A 21528-nucleotide genomic window follows, 5' to 3' on the forward strand; every position below is an offset into this window, starting at 1 on the left:
AATAAAACACACGCAAGTCAATAAAATATTGACATTTTCCATCAATACTATCTCTACTCACTCGTCATAAAGTACACCTTCACAATATAATGACAGCTGTGTCCTAATGCTGTCTTTACAAAAGGTAATAATGCTTAGTTTACAGAAATATTTAATAATATGTCACATCCAACAACCTTCAGCACACCTACGGCCACTCTATCACTTGAGCTATGCCATGCCTACTCTTGGATAACATTACGAGTGTGTCCAAAAGTAGACCCAAAATGGTCAGAGGTAGGATTCCACCTGACACCAGCGATATACCGTATTTTCCGCACTATAAGACGCACTTAAAAGCCTTCAATTTTTTCAAAAGCTGACCATGCGTATATGGATTACTATTCAGCCGCAACAGGTCTCGCTGTCAAGACGCTATCGGTGACCCTGCACGATCGGTGACGCGCATGCTCAGAAGATCCCGCCATCTTGGATCGCTAGCTAATACTAATACTTAACCTCAGAGAAAATAATAAAACAGCTGTTTATTCATTTTGGGACTGAATGGAGTTGTCAGAAAGCTGGTTTGTAATCTATTAATAAAGTTTGACTGACCTATCTGACTGTTTTGTTGAAATTCCCTTTAGTGCAGCACCATCTAATGGATGCATAACGTAACTCCAGCCTCTACTGTAGCACCTTATATATGGAAAAAGTTTCAAAATATTCATTGAAGGTGCACCTTATAATGCCTTATAGTGCGGAAAATACAGGACTGACACACAATAGGCCCGGCATGGCTTAACGGGTTGATTGATCATATCCCAACCTGAAGGTTTCTGTGACTGTTCCTCAACCCTTGAGTGATTTTTTTTTTTTTTGAATATTTTACTCTCTTCCAAGTATAAAGTTTACTCTAGTTTAGACTGGGACATAATATAGTCTCTTTCGAGCACTCTAGGAAATGTATTATGTAATAGAAGCAGAGGTAGTAGAGGCAGTAATAGCAATACTAGAAGCAGTATTAGAAGTTGTCATTATTGCAATAGAAATAGTAAAGAACAATAGCAGTGGTGCTAATATTTGTAGGAGTAGTAGTCGTAAAAGAAAATAGTAATAGAAGTTGCTGTAATAGTAACAATTATAATAACTCATTCACTCCCAGCCATTTTCATGTTCTATTGCTATCAAAACATGGAACCTACCAAAAGAAAAATGTGTCTCTTCTTTCATCAGGAAAAAAAAAAAAAAAGTACGGTATATTTTTTGTATCTGTTTTTATGTTTTGTAGCAATTAGCATTAGAATTAGCTAAGTTTCATCATTATTCACAAACCTGTTGAAAATACTGGGGAAAAGAGCTTGTTGCAACATGGACCTGGTTGATCTCTTATACTTTGCTGCCACCTGCTGGCCGTTTTTTTTTTTTTTTTTTGTAATAAGTACCATCGCTTTAAGCAACCGCTTCAGGTCAGAAACTGCATCAAAGCCTTCATACAAAAACTCTAGCATACAAAAACCTAAAAAATGTATAAATACGTTTTTGGGAGTGAATGAGTTAATATTAATAGTAGTAGTCCTTATAGCAGTACTAGGAGTAGCAGTAGCAGCAATAGTCGTAGGGGTAGTACTAGTATTAGTGATGAAAGTGGCTGTAGTAGTAGTAGCAGTAGTACCGCTAGCATGTGACTCAAAACTTCTCATTATTCTGTCATTAGCTTGTGCAGGTGTACCATTTGAGCATCTCCATCATCTTAATGGTCTCCAGTAGTCATAAGTGTTTCCCCATGCACAGGCTGGAGGGATGTCCTGAGTGGGACTTGCAGATCCAACCGCCAATCGTGGCTTCATTAGCCAGCAAATGAATCGCAACCTATTTACAATCTGCGCTAAATTTGCACGTATTAATCAGATCAATGCCGACGTGGTATACATTCCGCAGCGAGCTCAAGCAAATTGAACTCAAATGCAGATTTTAATACTGCATCATTAGGAGGTATGCCGGCATGAATGAAGAAGCAATTATACATACATACAGGGCAGTACATTGTAATTGTGAATTAAAAAGAGTCGTCACAATAAGCTCAAAACTCAGGACATCCCCATGATATGATTACTTCTGTATGTTTGTGTGTGCGTCACAGCTTCAAAAGCATCCCTTTTACCTACAGGTGTATCGCCAGGAGCCAGCTACAATGATCACAAACACGGGAAATGACTCAGAAATGGAGGATAAATATGGACCATTATTCTCCGACGTGTTATGAAAGGACAATGGCGATGGATTGATTGATGCCGCGCGCCGTCCCTCGTACCTCCTCTACGTCGTTATCCAGCGCCACGATCCCGAGCGGCGCGGTGAGGTTGGCCCCGGCCGAGATGGTGGTGCCCACCGGGGACGACTCGCTCACGTAGCCCTGGTAGGAGACAAACTGGAAATACGGCGCCTGGTTGTTCTCGTCCAGGATTTCCACAACCAGGTCGGCGTAGGCTGGCAGCGGGTGGCCGTTGTCCTGCTCGGCCTGAGAAGACAACGTAAATACGATACAGTGGTGCCTCGAGTTAAATCATCTAACTTAAATTCACTGCGAAAAAAAATGTTAGTACGAAGGAACTGTTTCGAAGTTAGCGGAGGAGCTTCATTTACATAGGGCAAAGCCCTGTCTGAAAGAAAAGTAGTGCTTTGGTGTCATCTAGTTGCATTTTAGTGCAAAAGAACTATGTAAAAGTGATGGGAGGAGCTTGATTTACACAGGCCATAGCCATGTCTAACCGAAACGTAGTGCTTTGGCACCATCGAGCGGCATATTTGGTACAAAGGAACTATGCAGAAAATACTGGAGTAGCTCCATTTACACAGGCAATAATCATGTCGAAAGGAAAGTAGTGCTATGGCGCCATCTCGTAGTATTTTGCCGCCAAAGAGCTACGTTAAATAGAGGGGAAGAGCTTTATTTACAAAGACCATATCTAAAAGAAATGTAGTGGGTCAGCAAGTGGCATCTTGGTGTAAATGAACTATGTTGAAGTTACTGCAGGAGCTTCATTTATATAGGGCAAAGCCCTGTCTGAAAGAAAAGTAGTGCTTTGGTGTCATCTAGTTGCATTTTAGTGCAAAAGAAATATGTAAAAGTGATGGGAGGAGCTTGATTTACACAGGCCATAGCCATGTCTAACCGAAACGTAGTGCTTGGGCACCATCAAGTGGCATATTTGGTACAAATGAAAGATGCAGAAGATACTGGAGTAGCTCCATTTACACAGCCAATAATCATGTCTAAAAGAAAGTAGTGCTATGGCGCCATCTAGTAGTATCTTGGCGCCAAGGAGCTACGTAAAATAGAGGGGAAGAGCTTTATTTACAAAGACCATATCTAAAAGAAATGTAGTGGTTTTTGGTGCAAATGAACTATGTTGAAGTTACTGGAAGATCTTCATTCACACAGGCCATAACCCTGTCTAAATAAAAGTAGTGCTTAGGCACCATTTAAAAGTGTTTTAATATGTTTAAATGTATATCAAGTGAATGTTTTTTTTGTGTTTGTTTTTTAATATAGTCTCTTTATATCACTTTTTTTTATGTGGGTATTGAATATAAGACAGCAAGCTCTGTTTTAAATGTATTCACGCCCACTGGTAGTTTGACTGATGTTGCCAAATGCAGGCGGGAACGGCGCGCGATCGTTCCTCGGGATGTCATTTAATTACTCGAAAAAGTTGAGCAAATTTAATCAGCGGCAAATTGAGAATCAGGCCTTAATAATTAGAACGGGCGCCATCGTTTATGCAAGCGGCGCTGTAATTAGAGGAGTGGACTCTGCAAAAAGGCGACGAGTTCTCCATGCGTAGGGCAACAAGCTGAGTTGTAAAAGTAAACAAGTGCATCAGTCAGCGCACGCACATCGCTCACAATCAATGGAACCGCGGCGGATTGTCTTTGATGAGTCTGGAAGGGCCGCGAGAAACTTCGGAATTCGATTTGCAAATGTTACTTTGCATTTCGTCGATCCATTTCGGCAACATGAGGCATGCAAAACGCGACCCGTGATGCTCCACTCAATCAATTTTGAGAATCCATTCATCCATTTTGAAAGAGCACCAGTTTCCTGTCCCTGCTGACTTGTGGGTGAGATTCGAGGTACACCACAAGCAACCATTCATACTAACATTCACACCTATGGTCAATTTAGAATCTTCCATGAACATAACTGTTTGATATGAAGGTAGAAGAAATGTAATACAATGGGTTGATTATACAACCCAACGGACCCCAGATTCAACGGACAGAATATACTGCATAATCCACTCAAATAGTCACGTGTTTCCATTTTGTGCTGCTCTCGTCACAGATAAACTGACTTATAGTAGACTAGAGCAGCATAAAAAAGCGCCTCAATGTAGCAGCCATGTTGGAAGGGGCGACATTCCCATCAAAAGCAACTGATAGCTGTATAAACGTGGCGGCCATGTTGGCAAGGGCAACTGCCCCATCAAAGTGAATGGAAATAAAAGGCATTAAGTTAGCATCGCCATAAGCATTTCATATCTACTTATTTATAAGGTAACAACTTTTCAAACAATTTCACCCTTTTTTTTTTATTTACAATCATTTGACAGTATTGGGTATTCTGACACCATGAAAAAAAAGTACTCAAAATAATGGACAATCAGCTCTAACAGATCTGTTGTTTCTCTTCATTTGTACGTTTCTCTTGAAAACAGAATGGAAATATTTATGGAAGATGATCAGTTTTGAGAAAACCGTGGTTAAGTGAATCATCCTGCAGTTCGGTCAAGTACAACCCCCAACTGTACAAGGTCCTTGGTTTGTGACGTAGTTCTATTCCTAGTTGTGCACAATTTGGATCCGGGCATAGTCTAGTAGTGAAGTAAAAATTTGAGTAAAAAATTGTATGAAAAACACCTCTAATCCATAAATAAAGAACCAAATGAAATTGGAATTTAATATTCAATGGCAGACCCCCATTTTGTTGACGGCTAACAGGAAACGTCGAAAAATCGATGTACCATATTTTCCGCACTATAAGGCGCGCCACATTATAAGGCGCACCTTCAATGTATGACATATTTTCAAACTTTTTCCATATATAAGGTGCTACAGTAGAGACTGGGGTTACGTTATGCATCCATTAGATGGTGCTGCGCTAAAGGGAATGTCAACAAAACAGTCAGATAGGTCAGTCATACTCTATTAATAGATTACAGACCAGCTTTCTGACAACTCCATTCACTCCCAAAATGAATAAACAGCTGTTTTATTATTTCCCCTTGAGCTAAAGTATTAGTATTAGCTAGCGATCAAAGATGGCGGGATCTTCCGCGCATGCGTGTCACCGATCGTGCAGGGTCACCGATAGCGTCTTGACAGCGAGACCTGGTGCGGCTCAATATTGATCCACATATAAGGCGCGCTGGATTATAAGGCGCATGGTCAGCTTTTGAAAAAATTGAAGGCTTTTAGGTGCGCCTTATAGTGCGGAAAATACGGTACTAGGCATTGCCGGAAGTCAATGTCGACGTAATCTTCAATCCGTCAATAACGGAGTGCCCATTTTGCTGAGGAATGACGGACTTGACGATTACAATGCTCAAAACTCACTGTTAATATTATTCTTACACTACAAACGCAGAGTATCAGACTATCGTACATCAGGATCAAAATGAAGCATTACATCATTTCCCTTCTATTTGCGGCGTGATCAATTTTTATAACGTGGCGCATTACCGCACATCAACGTGCGTGTAATCCTATCCGATAAGTGTCCCCAAAATGTGAGTTGAGAGCAGCCCAACCGGCTCAAACTGAAGCAAAGCGTCGTGGTTCTGCTCTATCCTATAAGCGCCCGCCATGCCGCCCACACCGAGGAAACATTACGGCTTCAAAAAAAAAAAAAAAAAAAAAAAAAAAAACACGGATGAGAGACTGTGGGTGGGGGTGAGTGAGGCAACATCAGTTTATGCCATGACCCGAGACAAATTCTGCACTTGGGCTCGATTTTGACGAGCAATTTTGACAAAGTGCGAGTGTTGCCCAGGCTATCGTCATTGGTGCTAATTGTTGAAATGCGTGCGCGTGATGATTCCATATTGACGGTTATTCCGCCGGCAAGATGACATTATGACCTGGTTTCATTGCCACCGCAATGTCACACATCTGCCTACACCCACACTCTCTTTACCCGAAGATGCAAAGTGCTCTTTGGAACAAAAAAAAAAAAAAAAACACCCAGGGGAAAATGGCTGTCATTGACAGATAAAGTGTGCGCACCATCTCAAAATTATAGCGCATTTGAGCCTGGTAAAAGACAGACAGACAGGCGGTTGCAGAGTTGCAGTGCTCCCTTGAGAGTTTACTCTTCAGCCAGGTCGCCGGTTCTGGGAAGCGGCGCTAAATGACCTCCGCTCCCTCGCTACCAACCGGGAGATTCACTGCTTATCGCTTTTCTCGCGCGTCTCCCAATCCCATCGTCCCTTAAAATGTCACAGTGGATCGTTTTGTTTTCCTCTCCCGGTGTATGATAAAGACCACTTCTCTCCCCGTACAGCTCCATTTGCTCCCGTTTCAGAGGTACAGTGCAGTAAGTTGCGTTTGATGCGCAGCATTCTCCAGACACCGAAGTCTAATTTTCACTTCGGGTCCTCAGTGCCCGTTCTCAATTGTACTCCCCCATCCCCATCTCTGTCAATCAAAACTCCGCACGCATCTCCAGTGTTCCTGCTTCCCATTTTGGCTCGTCTTCCTCTTATCCCATCCTTCAGAGTAAACAGGGAGTTAAACACGGCGCTCAGAGGCGTCTACAGGTTGATGAACTTTTCGGGAGGGAGGCACGGTTCCATCGGTTCAAATTAGGATTCATGCGAGAGAAGTTCATTTTTTCCCCTCATGAATCGTCACATCTACTTAGGCTCGATCACCAAAGCGGCTCTAGATAAGGTGAGACAGCCTTCAGCGATTGAGGCTATCTGTGTGGAACAGGTGGACGAGCCAACTCAAAGGAAACTAAATTGAAAAAAATAAATAAATCGTATGAACTTCCTAGATTAGAGTCAAGATGGTCTGACCAAGACCCTAACCTGAGGTTACAAACTAGACCAGAACTACAAAAAAAAAAAAAAGAGACTGTAATATGAAATTGTTTAGTTTAGTTTATTCATTTTTTCCTTTCGGACACATTACAGCTTACATCAATCACATCACATCATTTGCAACATTGACATCCGAAAGAAGGGCTGACGGGTAGAAGCGAAGGCTTATTCGAAACCCGTCCCCATCGACCCATTACTATAACCCCGGGTTTTCACCGGATGCGGTTGCGGTGCGGTTGCGGTACGGTTGCGGTGCGGTGCGTCTTGACTGCGTGCTCCGGACGGGTCAATTTTTTTGTCAATCCGCACAGCTGCGGTCCGGCAGCTCCGTCGCCGCCCACTTCCCAACGTGTCTCGCGGGACCGCGCGCGCGCGATCATGTGGCATTTCACAACGACAAACATACAGAATGTCTGTGCTCAACAGAGAAGCTGAAAGAGAGGTGGACTTCTTTTGATTTAACCTTTTCTTCTTCTTCTGCTATGAGATTCCATGCAGCATCCTTTTTTTGGTTGTCCTTGTAAAGTATATTAATAATAACGAGAGTCGGGTCAGTGCGGGTCCACTCTTTATTTCTGTCTTCCGCGTCCGGCTGCCGCTCAGTACGGCAAGCGAGACGGGCACAACAAGCAATCGCGAACATCAAACTCACAATACATTACAGTCCTTATAAAAAGGATGTGCCGTGTCATATATTATTTTGTGGTTTTCCACCTCCAATATAAACCTCTCCTCGTCCATGTTCGCTGGTGTCTAAACCGTGAATGAGCACATGGCCCGGCGACGCCCACGTCACGTTTTGCTGAAAAACTTGCGAAATAGGAGCTGGCGAGTGTTTTATTCTGAAAGGTAACCGGAAATTTATTTTGAAACTGCCTCGGTCTTCCTGTCCCGCTCGATGCGTTTTGTGCTAGCTTGCCATTTGCTGGAGGCCTACCGCTGCGGCGTCCGGCAAAAATAGAAAATAGGTCTATCCTTGCGGAAGGCTTGCGGCACGCCGCAGGCCTTCCGCAGTCGACACGCAACGCACCCGCAAGCGGTGTAAACTGCACCATTCGAATGAATGGAATCTAATTGCTTGCGTCGCCGGACCGCACTGCAACCGCACCGCAACCGCACCGCAACCGCACCGCAACCTCATCCGGTGAAAACCCGGGGTAACGCATCAATCATATACATTATTTAGAATAGTCATTAATTTTTAGCGTTATCCATCCCATACTATCCCAGACACTGCTCGCTCAGTTCATCTTGAATGTCCGTGTGTAGATTGTGGCTAGTCCCAGTCATTTGGAACTGGTGAGTCGGTCCCCAGACTCCACCAGCAGGCCCACCCCGCCAGGCGAGCAGCCAAGGCAAGCGCAATTCTTCTCTTTCACCAGTAGGGTCTTCGCTGACCTCGGATCAGCTTTCACACATGTTGTGCTTTCCAGAAGAGTAGATGGGCTTGCATTCTGCCCATTGCGATTCAAGCAATTTCAGCCTCGATTCTGTTCAGCTAGCACCACTGGTTGCTAGCACGTTGTCGATCCGATGACTCCTGTGCGCTGCCCAGCCGAGCTCACCCAGCAGAGCGGCCCACGCCAGCCGCATTCCAGGAACCAGACCACCAACCACCAAATCGATCCACACATAGGATACATACGACTCTATATATGGGATGGGCAATCTCAGTCCTCGAGGGCCGCAGCCCTGCAGGTTTTGGATGTTGCCCTTGTCCAACGCATCTGATATATGATCCGCTCATCAGCAAGCTCTGCATTAGACTGATAACGATCCCATTGATTGGAAACAGCTTGTGTTGGAAGAGGGAAACCTGCAAAACCTGAAGGGCTGCGGCCCTCGAGGACCGAGATTGCCCATCACTGGTAGTAACTACTCCAACACCAGAATTCAAACTGGACCAGTCCCATTATAATCACGTAGCATATAACCTGCATGAGCACCGGCACATGCACGAACACTTACAGATATCAAATTGAACAGGACAAAATTAAAACATAACAAACGTGACAAGCACTAGAATAACTTTAACCCTCATCCCAGAAAATACACAAACTCGGGTTCAAACTGGACCAGCACCACAACAACACCAACACCAAAATTAAACCTGGACAAAGACCAATATACGTAAACACACATTAGGATAGAAACTGGACTAGAACCAAGATGAACAAAACTTTACACTGGGATACAAACTGGATTACCACCAAAATCATCACTAACCCGGATACAAACTGGACTATCACTTCCACTGGGATAGAAATTTGACAAGGACCAGGGGGTGGGGTTTAACCAACACAAGCACCAGAATATGCACTTACCCTAACAGTAGGATAGAAACTGGATCAGAACCAGATTAACTCATTCACTCCCAGCCATTTTCACAGAAACAATCCCTGTTTTACTGGATTTTGAATGATTTTGCAAGGCCCACAGAATATTGTGTTCTCTTGCTATAAAAACATGGAATCTATTAAAACAAAGATTAAAGTCTCTTCTTTCATCAGAAAAAAAAGTATGTTTCTATCTGTTTCCGTTTTGCAGCAATTAGCATTAGAAGAGAGCTAAGTTTCATCAGTTTTCACAAATCTATTTAAAATTGGAAGTAATTGAGCTTTTTTTTCTAGATGACCCTGGTTGATCGCCTTCTCTCTGCTGCCACCTGCTGGCCGTTTGTGTAATAACTACCATTTCTGCAACCGTTCTTTGCAGTTGAGAGGCTGCATCAAAGCCTTCTGTATGCTCTAGCATAAAAAAATAAAAATTAAAATTAAAAAACCGTATAAATACGTCTTTGGGACACTTAGAACATTAAAAAAACAAACAAACATATTTATACGTTATTGGGAGCAAATTAGTTCAACACTAACCCAGTACCAGAATAAAAACTAACCCTAACCCTAGGACAGAAACTGGGTCAGAACCACTAACACTGGGAAACAAACCGAACAACACAACGATATCGCATGTACAGCAGGGGTCTCAAACTCAATTTATGCGGGGCCCGTTGGCGGTAGAGTCTGGGTATGTCTGGGCCGCATCAAGTACGGTATTCCACAAAAAAAGGGGTTTAAGTATTTAAAAAACAAAAAAAAACAAATCTTCTCAATGTTTATTATCAACAGTTCAGAACATTAACAGAATGTGTGCAAGATTGGTGACCCGGTGTCACAAAATAAAAAATAAATAAAAAAAGATTAAAAAAAAGAAAAAAGAAACGGCCAGGGTAACAAAGGCCAAAAAGTAATACTTAAAAAAAAAAAAAAAAAAAAAATCTGAAAAGACCCCTGATGTAGCCATTACAGCCCAAAACAGCAGGGCTTGTTTTTGATATTTCCAATCAAAGGCCGACACGGTCAGCCTCGCTAGCAGCCGTGGAAATTCGACTAAAACTAAAAGTTGCGCGGGCTCGACTGATGCAACATTAATGAGCACATTAAAATTCATCCTTTACCTTAATAACAAGCGTGAACCTTTGATACAAGTCCCTGCTGATGGGCTGTAGGACGCGCAGCTCCGCCGTGGTTTTGTTCAGCAAGAAGTACTGAGGATATGTGACCGGATGGCCTGCGATGAAGAATAAAAAGAAGAAAAAAAAAAACACTCTTTACGGCAGGCACGGCCAAGAGCAGCAAGAGTGATCATTCAAAAGTCAAAGCATGTCGTCGCAGCAGAGGTGAGGAAGATTAAATGAGTAAAAATCAATGGCGACGGGACGTGATGGACTTACCAACCAGGATGAAGTAAAGCACGCCAGGCCGGTCGGATGGCGGTTGTATGTTTCTGTCCATGTCCACCGCCCGGATTGGAGGGGTCACATTGAGGGGGTTCAATTTGCTCTGCAGGGGACAGAAAAGTCAGATTGTGCAGGTCAAACATTACTATGTAGAGCAAGATGGTGGGCAAAACCTCAGAGGAACTGATATAAAAAAAATCTCAACGCCCGTTTGATTGCGAGTTAAGCTGCTGCCGATGACATTTTGTGTCACACGACGCTCAGTAACTTCTCAATGGCAAAGTTGATCAATTGTTAGATGTGGCCTTGGAATCCACGTCAGAGAGCAGCAAATTGTGCAACAAATACTGAAACACTGAACAGTTTCTTATTGGGTTTTTTTATTATTGTTTTTTATTGTTTTTGATTGTGTGTATTTTTGTTATTTGTTTGTATTGGACTCAGAGTCTGGAATAAAGTTGAATTGAATTGAATTGAATTAGAGTTTGCATGACCAAAAATGCCAAAAATAAATAAATACATAAATAAATAAAGTGAAAATAAAAACAGATATAAAAAAATATAATACATAAAAACACCAATATATAAATAAATACAAAAAAAATAAATTCCAAAAATTAAAATAAATGTGGAAATAAATATATAAATAGAATTAAACACCAATCTATAAATAAAAATGCTCTCATATTTATTTAATGCTGCAGACGCTGTCAGCATGAAATGAGTCATGAAATGTTATTCAAATGAGGGGGCGGTCCTAAGTGTGCCTTGGGTTGGACTTACAGATTTATTTATTTATTTATTTATTTTTTGTTCTTTTATTTCCATTTAAAAAAAATTTTTTTTTGTATTTTGAAGATTTCCTATATCCATTTTTATTTTCACTTTGATTCATTTATTTATGTATTTTTTTTATTTTGGCATTTTTGGACCTGCACTCAAAAGTTCATAGAAGGTCAAATTCATCCTGTAATATGACCTGAAAGCTCTATATGATGAACTTTTTTTGTGAGCGTGTACGTAGTTAAGAAATTGGAGTATTTACGTATCACTGAGTGCAGTAAAACTCAAACTTACTACTAACCAAGAATATTTACTTTTCACATTGGTTTGCTCATTGCATCATGCACTTCGTATGACCCTCGAACTGAAATGGCCCCTGATGAAAAAAAAGGTTCTCCGCCATTGATGTCGTTTCCAAAAATAACTGTGTGCATCAAAATGCGGAGAAACGAGCTCTCGCCGCGCAAAATCTGCCCTCCAAAAAAAGCAAGACCGTGTCTGTTGTTCTGTATGATAATGCCGCTTGATTATTTATTCCACTCATGTTTTTTTTTTTTTTTTGAGGTTTCTGTATCAGATTTGAGCTCCTTTGAAAGGAAAGTCAACAAAGAAAGTCTCCTCGTTTAAAACGGAATAAGCCCGAAGCTCCGCCCGCTGATATTCTTCTCATAATAATGTTATCCCGCTTCCGTCTGCAGCGGGAAAGGATTACGCTCGTGCCTCCGGTCGCCAACACCGCAAGCATATGTAGTTCATCTTCTTTTTTTTTTTCTGCACTTGTATTAAAAAATATGCTGCTAAAATCTTTTAAAAAAAAAATGATGTTACAACTCCAGTAGTGGGGCGCATCATATTGCAAGATTTGGTTTTGTCCATTATCGTGTAAATACAAGGATACTGATACCAATACTATTTTTAATGGATTAGTTGGTGGTTCAGGAAATGGATGGATGGATGATTTTTGAATATGCAGTACAAAAAAAAAAAAAAAAAAGTAAGAAATCACAAAATCAATTCAAATGTGATCAAACAGCAAAACACTGTACTGCTCGGTAGGAATTATTCGATCAAATTGTTTTAAATACACATATAGATTAGGGCTGGGTATCTATTCAGATTTCCAAAATCGATTCGATTCGATTCGTTATTTGAAGGAAAAACACTCCCGAAGTCGTTCCTGTTAGCATCTGCTAACTTCCTGTTAGCGCTAGGTTAGCGATGTTTTGAAAACGAACCGTGTTTTGTATTTAAATATACAGTGGATGTCATTCTTAAGGTTGTGTATTTAGTTTTACAGTTAACTCCAACTGTGGTGTCATTAAACAGCTTAAAGAACGCGAAGGGGACAACAGAATAACCAGATTAACATACGCTAGCACACACTTGCTAGCTGCTAATGCTCTCGCAAGCAAAATGGTGCATTCAGGGTACTATCACAGCGTCGAAAACTTTGCCTTTCTTCGATAACTTTTTAAAGGGAAAATAATCGTCTATTTAGCTCAATTGGCCGATTGTTTTGGCCGATGTTTGAAGGCCAATAATCGGTCAATTATAATCGGCGGCCGATTAATGACTATTATTAATTGGCACCTTAATTTATGGGGGAAAAACTGTATTAAAACTATCAATTCATGGTTTTATGAATTGATATTGGGCTATGAAAAGGAATATCAATTCGATATCGATACATCAATAATTTAGACCCAGCCCTAATATTATATATATATATATATATATATATATATATATATATATATATATATATATATGTTTAGTTTAAGTGTAATCAACTGGAAGTGGCATTAAACAATATATACATATATAAATCGACGGAAATATATAGTATATAAATAAATAATACATATATAAACATATTTAAATACACATATTTAAATATGTATCTACATATCTACCATTAATATATTCAATCAATTTAATTTTTTGCATGTTAAATGTATCGCTCTTCATCAAGTCCATAGACATCATAATTGCATATTCATCATACGGTTCATGTCAACAATATAGCAAACAGACGGCCAGAAAAATACAATATCTTGATTGGTTTATGTTCCAGTTGACCTACTTATTGATTATTCCAAATGTCAACTTATTTGTGTTCAGGGAAAGGAGAAAAAATTCTATTTACATGCATTGCCCGACTTCATACGGGAAATATCGACGTCCGCGTAAACGAAGCCGGTGTGCGATTTATAGAAACACTTAATGAACCGCCGCGGATGGAGCGTTCCAATTAGCACGCTTCACAATAACGGTGCTGCATATCGAGGTTAATGCATTTGCAACGGCGCAGTCAGGCACAATCTGACATCCTCGGCAACAATTAAGCAGCTTTACAACGCTAACATATAGCTAAAGGGGAATATGTTTAGCTTGTCATATTTTAAGAGCGGTGCTTTCTGTGCAGGTGAGTGGGGGGGGAGCGGTTGGCTTAGTCAGACACATGCCTCTCCACAAATGTCTGGCTGGGGGGAGAAAAAAAAAAAAAAAAAAAAATCACTCCCCCAGGGTGTATATTTATATCTCACAGCTCCGGGGTAATCCTCACAGCCCTCCCCTAAGAAGCCCTCTCGCTTTTACAATGTCTAGAGGTGTGCTAAATCCAATCCCCCCTAGCTCGGCACAATGATGATTAGCTTTAATACCCTCCTCCAGTGGTCATTATACACGGGACTCGGGAGCCCGGCATTATTTCACATCAACTTAATAACGGGCGTCGAGCCATTGTGATTAATTACAATGCAGTCATCAATTATGAGGAGACAAAGCTCCCGGTGGGGCGACACGCCGCCGCCATGTCGGGAAGAGAAAAGAAAAAAAATCGAAAAGCGCAACGCTGCTAATGTTCAGGTATTAGATTGGTCACGAGAAAGATGAACTCAAGTTTTGTTTTGTTTTTTTACATGTTGCCGTTTACCCAAATCTCTCACCTGATTCCACTATGGGTTTGCGTATTCCTATGGACAGTACTGTATACGTGAATATAAAAAGTCTACACACCCCTGTTTGAAGCCCATATTTTTGTAATGTAAAAAAAAAAAAAAAAGATACAAAATTAATCAATTTGAAACCTTTTACAATATTTGTACTATATAGCCTACTGTGTACAACTAAAAAAAAATAAAAAATAAAAATAAAAAATAAAAAAATAAAATAATAATAATAATAATAATAATAATAATAACAATAATATACCCTCATAACTGGAGTCGTGTGTAGGGCTGTGCAATTAATCAAAATTAAATTACTGTACAATTTCAGTTATTAAAAATTCCACAAATACAAAATCAGCAACATCGTAAACAAAAATAAAAGTATTACAATACTAATTTTTTGTTTTTTAAATGACTAATTTAATAAACCTTGTTTAGTCCAAATTATAGTGTTTCAAAGAAATTTATTTGTCCTAATATTTTTTATGTTTACACATTTTCTTGATTTATACCAAAAAAAAAACAGGACCCCCCCCCCCAAAAAAAAAAACAGATTTTCATAATCATGACTGCATTTATTACCAAATTAATCGCGATGAATATTTTCTTCATAATGGAGCAGCCCTACTTTTAAGTCCAGAATTAACCAATTACATTCAAACTTACTTAACCTGCCACTATTTAAAAAGTGCCTCTGATCACAGTTCAGTTGTTCTAGTAGGCTTTTCCTGACATTTTCGCTTCCTGTCCTTTCCTTTACTTAGAGTTACGCAATGAGTTACAAACTCGGGATGCTGCTGTGTTCTGAATGAACCAATTACATTACATTAAAATGTGCTTATCAGTAACCCCGAATAAAGTTTAGCTGTTCTAGTAGGCTTTTCCTGGCTACTTTTTTTGCTTGCACAATAATAATCTGTCTTAATAAAAAAATAAATAAAAAAAAACAGATACTGCAAGTGGAATTTGAAAAGGTGACTTGACGTGACTTGACTAGCCCAAAACAAACTGACTCGGGAGTGGCTTGAAGCTTACAACTTGAGACTCGATCCCATCTTGGCTTATGCGGAAAAGAAATAGTTCGTTCAGCACGACTGCTACATCAGTCATAATCGTCAGTAAAGGAAGTCGGTCACATGCGGCGGCGAGGCGGGAACAAGCCGGGAGACGGCGGGGGAGAAGCAAGGCCAACCTTTTCTACCAGTGAAGAATTAGCCTCCGCTTCTACGGCCGCCGGCTTGGCAGCCTGCAAAGCTTTTATGATGAATTATACAGTACATCACACACGATCGAGGCTCAGCTGAAGGGAAAAGTTCTGAATAAACAACTGTGGCTCGTCATGTTTTGGAGTCAAACAGAGGGGGGTAAACATACAAACGAGGAGAATGGTTTTGAGGACAGTCATTCAGTCCACTAAATCCAATCCGGATTATTCTAGTCTAGGCCAATCAATCTAATTCAACACAGGTCAATCTCATCAGGTCTCATTTAAATTCAACGTGACAGTTCCAAAACAAACTCGATTTTCCAATTTCTCTTCTCTCAAAATGATGTAAGCACGCACGTCACACACACACAAAAAAAATATATATATATATGTTGTGTCACTTTCGACAGTAAAACAGTAAAAGAAGGACACCCGTTACCATGACAACCAGGCTGAAGTGTTGCGACGAAGTGAGTGCTAATATGTCTGTTGCAAAGGAGGAGAACATATCCTGTAGTTAAGATGGGGAAATTTGGAAAATGCTACAAATTAGAAACATTCCATCGGAATGACTTGTAATCTAAAAAAAACCCCCAAAAAAACAAAACATTTTGCTTGGTCATAAGCAAGATATTAGACATCCACGAAAATAAAATAGTTAAAGACACTCGATCCCATCTTGGCTTATGCAGAAAAGAAATAGTTCGTTGACAACAGATTTATTATTTTTAAGTTGAACAAATAGAAATTTAAAATACTAATAATAAATACAGTATTTCTTACTCAGACCCTCAGTACTCACCGATACCGATACCAACTGCCAATACCAGTAGTACATTTTGACAAATAAAAAAAAATCACTAAAGATATTTTTAAACAAATATATTTCCTTTAATTTTGACAAAAAAAAAAAAAAAACAGCACAGTCACTCTTCAAATAGTCTTAACGCTCAAAATAAAACACAAAAATTGCTCTTTTAGTTTAAAAGAGTTCCAATTGAATACGAGTTCCAATGTGATTGGCCGACACAACCACATCACAGGGCGGCCATTTTGCCACTTGCTGTCCACTGAGGATGACATCACAATTGCTCAGGGTTCAGGCAACGACCAATCACAGCTCAGCTTCAGAAAACAGGTGCGCTGTGATTGGCTGTTCGCTGAGCCCTGAGCAACATTGATGTCTTCTTCAGTGGACAAAGTGGCAAATGTGAGATGGATAAAAACGGCTGGATTTTGCTTCATAACTTATATTACCTAAAATGTAATAATACTCCGAATGTCATTGTTAGACTGATGAGGTCACATATATTACTGTTAAGAAACGCTTAAAGTTGAGTTTCCATTTAAGGTGTGATTCAATAAACAAGCCATCAGGTAGCCATCCCTTCACATAACACAACTTTCAGTCTTTTTAACCCACTTTGTCGTCGTTCCATATTCTTTTCTCGCTGCTATGAATTCTGTGAGTGTCTCACTGTCATCCAACACAGCCCTCAGCTCTAATTGCTGGTCCAACACCCTGGAAAATTGCCCCGGGAATTACCATAGTGACGCCTTGCAACCACAGCGGCGTCCTCCCTCCCATACACAACAAGAAAGGCGATGATATTTCCCAAACACGGGTGCACACTAGGGGTGTGAATTGCCTCGTACCTGACGATTCGATTCGTATCACGATTCACAGGTCACGATTCGATTCGATACCGATTAATCCCGATACGAATTTATAAGTCGATTGTTGCGATTTTTTTCATTCAAATTTAGAAAATACTAATCAGTAAGCTTGTAGAGTGTAAGATTTATATGAAAATGTATTATTTATTTATCTGAAATTTCAGTCTTATAGGGGTTGTAATCTGTTTCATGTTTGAACAGCATTAAAATAAAATATTAAGGCTTAATGTTCCGTTCACATAACATTCTTCCATGCTCAAGGTGTGAATCCTAAAAAAAAAAAAAAAAAAAAAAAAAAAAAAAAAAATAAAAATCGATTATGCCGATTATTGAATCGATTCGAGAACCGCGCGATGTAGTATCGCGATATATCGCCGAATCGATTTTTTTTTAACACCCCTAGTGCACACCATAAAAAAAAAAATAAAAAAAAAAGGGTGTAATCCATTCAAACGACCTTGTGGCTTGGCGAGCGCCCGCCGCCTCTTACCGGTTCGGTGAATTCGGGGATGGCGGCGCGGTAGGTGAGGGGGTGGCAGTCGTTTGTGTTGTTGACCAAAAGGCAGGGCAGGAACATGGGTCCAAGGTCGTCACCGTCCAGGACGTCCACCGTCAGCGTGGTGGTGGCGGTGCGTCTGTTGGGAGGGTACGGCGCCCGGTCCTGCAAGCGGAACAATCGTTTTTCGGGTGTCAACCTTTAAACTCCGCGGAGAGGCGTTGATTTGTGAGCTGGCGGTGCACATACTTTAAATAGAATCGGTATAATAGATCATAACGCTTCTGTGTTGATAGCAAACAGACTAGACGATCATACCGTTGCATCACCAAAAGAACATTGGAATAACTACAAATGAAAACAGTAAGTAAAAATAACTTTTCAATTATGCTAATGATATTCAAGTCTTTTTTTTTACTGACTGTTACAAATACAATATCAAAAAGATTGTGTTTTTTGTTCTTGTTCACGTATAATCTCAGTCGTCCCGACGTTGGTAATACGTAAAAGGTTTTATTGAGCGACTTTTATTATTTGTCGAATTTTTTTTTTTCGTGTTTATTCTTGTTTTTTGAAAAACATTCAAATATGAGTTAGGCAACTATGTTATCAGGCAAACATCCGAAAAAATAATATGGACACATTAAAATATTAATGCATGAATGAAATATATATTGAAATTACATTAAACTTGTTGCAGCTATCCAAAAATTGCAATTGCCAAAAGTCACAATAAATAAATAAATAAATAAATATGACAAAATAATATCCAAAAATCACAATTGCCAAGTCACAATAAATAAATAAATATGACAAAATAATATCCAAAAATCGCAATTACCAAAAGTCACAATAAATAAATAAATAAATAAATAAATATGACAAAATAATATCCAAAAATTACAATTGCCAAAAGTCACAATAAATAAATAAATAAATACATAAATAAATAAATAAATATGACAAAATAATATCCAAAAATCGCAACTGCCAAAAGTCACAATAAATAAATAAATACATATAACAATAAAATAAAATCAATAAAAATAAAGTCAAGACTCTAAATGCTTTAATATTAATTAATTACTGCAAAAAAGTGCATACAAAATTAGAACAAGCCATTTTAAGTGCCCTTAAGCCTGTGTTGCACAGCGTGTGTGTGTATATATATATATATATATATATATATATATATATATATATATATATATATATATATATCACCCCTTTTAAAGTGCTTTTCACACTGCACTTAGCAATGCACCATCAACAAACCCATTAATTGTGCATTTGTGCATTTGCTATGAGGGCTCGAGGATGTAACGCTGTGTGGCGCCATCGAATTGAAAAATAATTTGAGCAGTGACGCAGTGATGTCAGAAAGCACAACCAACGGGATGTGATTTCTGAGTGCTAACAGATACAACAATAGGCCAACCAGTGGGAAAAGCCTCCCTGATGGGATGCTACAAACAATTCCAAATATGGGCAAACTGTGCTGCACCGCAGTATGCTCCGAGTAAGCTAAGTGCAGTGTGAAAAGGCCTAAGAGTGATAGAACTGTCGTATTCAATATAACAAGTGAGACTGCATTGCTCAACAACGTTGTTGCCCAAGTTGAAGTTTCTAACATTATTGTTTCAGATATTCACACTTGAATAAAATATGATTACATTTTTGTTTGTTTAGTCCCACTGCAACATTCCTAACCTAGAGTATAAGTGCTTGTTCCCAGAATGGCTCACCCTGCGAGAGCACTTGAAAAGGAAGTTCACAGAGTCCAAGTACAATTAAACTTTTGACACACAGCAAGAGGATTCTTGTAAATCGTACGCTTTCCTTCCATTTGGTTTTGTGGAGAGCCTCTCGGGAGCCCGTGCAGCTTTTTGAAAAGCTGAGTCATGTGATCATCCAGGCAGCAAGAAAGAAATAAGTTCAGCTGCACAATGACCATCAGCAACTGTAGCCTAAATCTTCTTTCCTGGTGTATTTAATCTCATAAGTTTACTTCTTAGGGTGACTTATCGGTATGTTATAATGAAATCAGACCCCCCCGGCTATCAAATGGAGCCCAGCCGGAGTAATTTATTTTACCGTCCGGTAGCCGAGGGCGAGCGTGTACAAATGCCATCATCAATGATTTTGGCTGCTTTAATAGCATCATTAGGATGACTTGTATTTACATGTTCGCCACAAAGATGGACATTACACCTCCTTAAAGTCGCACTTCAATCAACTCTGCCATGCAAAGTTGACCACAAACTGCCGCGGGAATGATGCAAATCGACTTATCGCAGTATGAGTCTTTAAATTGGCTGACAAGATGTCATTTCTGCTCATTTATGATAAAAAGAGTTTGCTTTTCATTAGTTCATATAGATTCACCAAACCTATGTAGATTGGAACATAAACATGCGTAGAAAAATTAGCATCCTGCTAATTAAGGGCTGATTTAAAGAGGTTTTGCATCGGTTGTCCTTATAAAATAATCCAAAAACAGACATTGTGCCCCCTAAAGGCATTTGAGGTTAGTGCAGGCATTAAACTGACATCATGCTCAATTAAGTCAAGTCAAGTCAAGTCAAGTCAAGTCTTAACTGTCATGCTACAAAACAGAGAATGAAAATTTGCTGTTTTATTTTTCATAATGTTAATGATTTATTTTACAGCTAATGAAAAATCCAAAATCTCCATCTCATGAAAATTTAATTACACTATCCATCCATCCATCCATCTTCCTCCGCTTATCCGGGGTCGGGTCGCGGGGGCAGCAGCTTCAGGAGGGAAACCCAGACTTCCCTCTCCCCAGCCACTTCAACCAGCTCCTCCGGCGGGATCCCGAGGCGTTCCCAGGCCAGCCGAGAGACATAGTCTCTCCAGCGTGTCCTGGGTCGTCCCCGGGGCCTCCCGCCAGTGGGACATGCCCGGAACACCTCCCCAGGGAGGCGTCCAGGAGGCATCCGAACCAGATGCCCGAGCCACCTCAGCTGGCTCCTCTCAACGCGGAGGAGCAGCGGCTCGACTCTGAGTCCCTCCCGGATGACCGAGCTTCTCACCCTATCTCTAAGGGAGAGCCCGGACACCCTGCGGAGGAAGCTCATTTCGGCCGCTTGTATCCGGGATCTCGTTCTTTCGGTCACGACCCACAGCTCGTGACCATAGGTGAGGGTTGGAACGTAGATCGACCGGTAAATCGAGAGCTTTGCCTTTTGGCTCAGCTCTTTCTTCACCACGACGGACCGATACAGAGTCCGCATCACTGCAGACGCTGCACCGATCCGCCTGTCGATCTCCCGCTCCATCCCACCCTCACTCGTGAACAAGACCCCAAGATACTTGAACTCCTCCACTTGGGGCAGGATCTCATCCCCGACCTGAAGACGACACTCCACCCTTTTCCGACTGAGGACCATGGTCTCGGATTTGGAGGTGCTGATCCTCATCCCAGCCGCTTCACACTCGGCTGCGAACCGCTCCAGTGAGAGCTGAAGGCCCCGGCCTGATGAAGCCAACAGCACCACATCATCTGCAAAGAGCAGAGATGCAATGTTGAGGCCACCAAACCGGAACCCCTCCACGCCTCGGCTGCG

General features: G+C 40.5%; 1 protein-coding gene across 1 annotated transcript in view; it reads right to left on the reverse strand.

Annotated features, from left to right (window-relative positions):
- The window catches only part of LOC144001029 (protocadherin-15-like), a 255906-nt gene that overhangs the window by 109543 nt on the left and 124835 nt on the right, over positions 1 to 21528 (reverse strand). Inside the window, exons 10-13 of the mRNA XM_077494957.1 lie at positions 17933 to 18103; positions 10819 to 10927; positions 10543 to 10655; positions 2294 to 2500 (exon numbers count right to left, since the gene is read on the reverse strand). Coding sequence (XP_077351083.1) covers positions 2294 to 2500; positions 10543 to 10655; positions 10819 to 10927; positions 17933 to 18103 — 600 coding nt within the window. The remainder of the gene's footprint in view (positions 1 to 2293; positions 2501 to 10542; positions 10656 to 10818; positions 10928 to 17932; positions 18104 to 21528) is intronic.

The sequence above is a fragment of the Festucalex cinctus genome, chromosome 14, assembly GCF_051991245.1.
Source record: "Festucalex cinctus isolate MCC-2025b chromosome 14, RoL_Fcin_1.0, whole genome shotgun sequence".
NCBI classification, from domain to species: domain Eukaryota; kingdom Metazoa; phylum Chordata; class Actinopteri; order Syngnathiformes; family Syngnathidae; genus Festucalex; species Festucalex cinctus.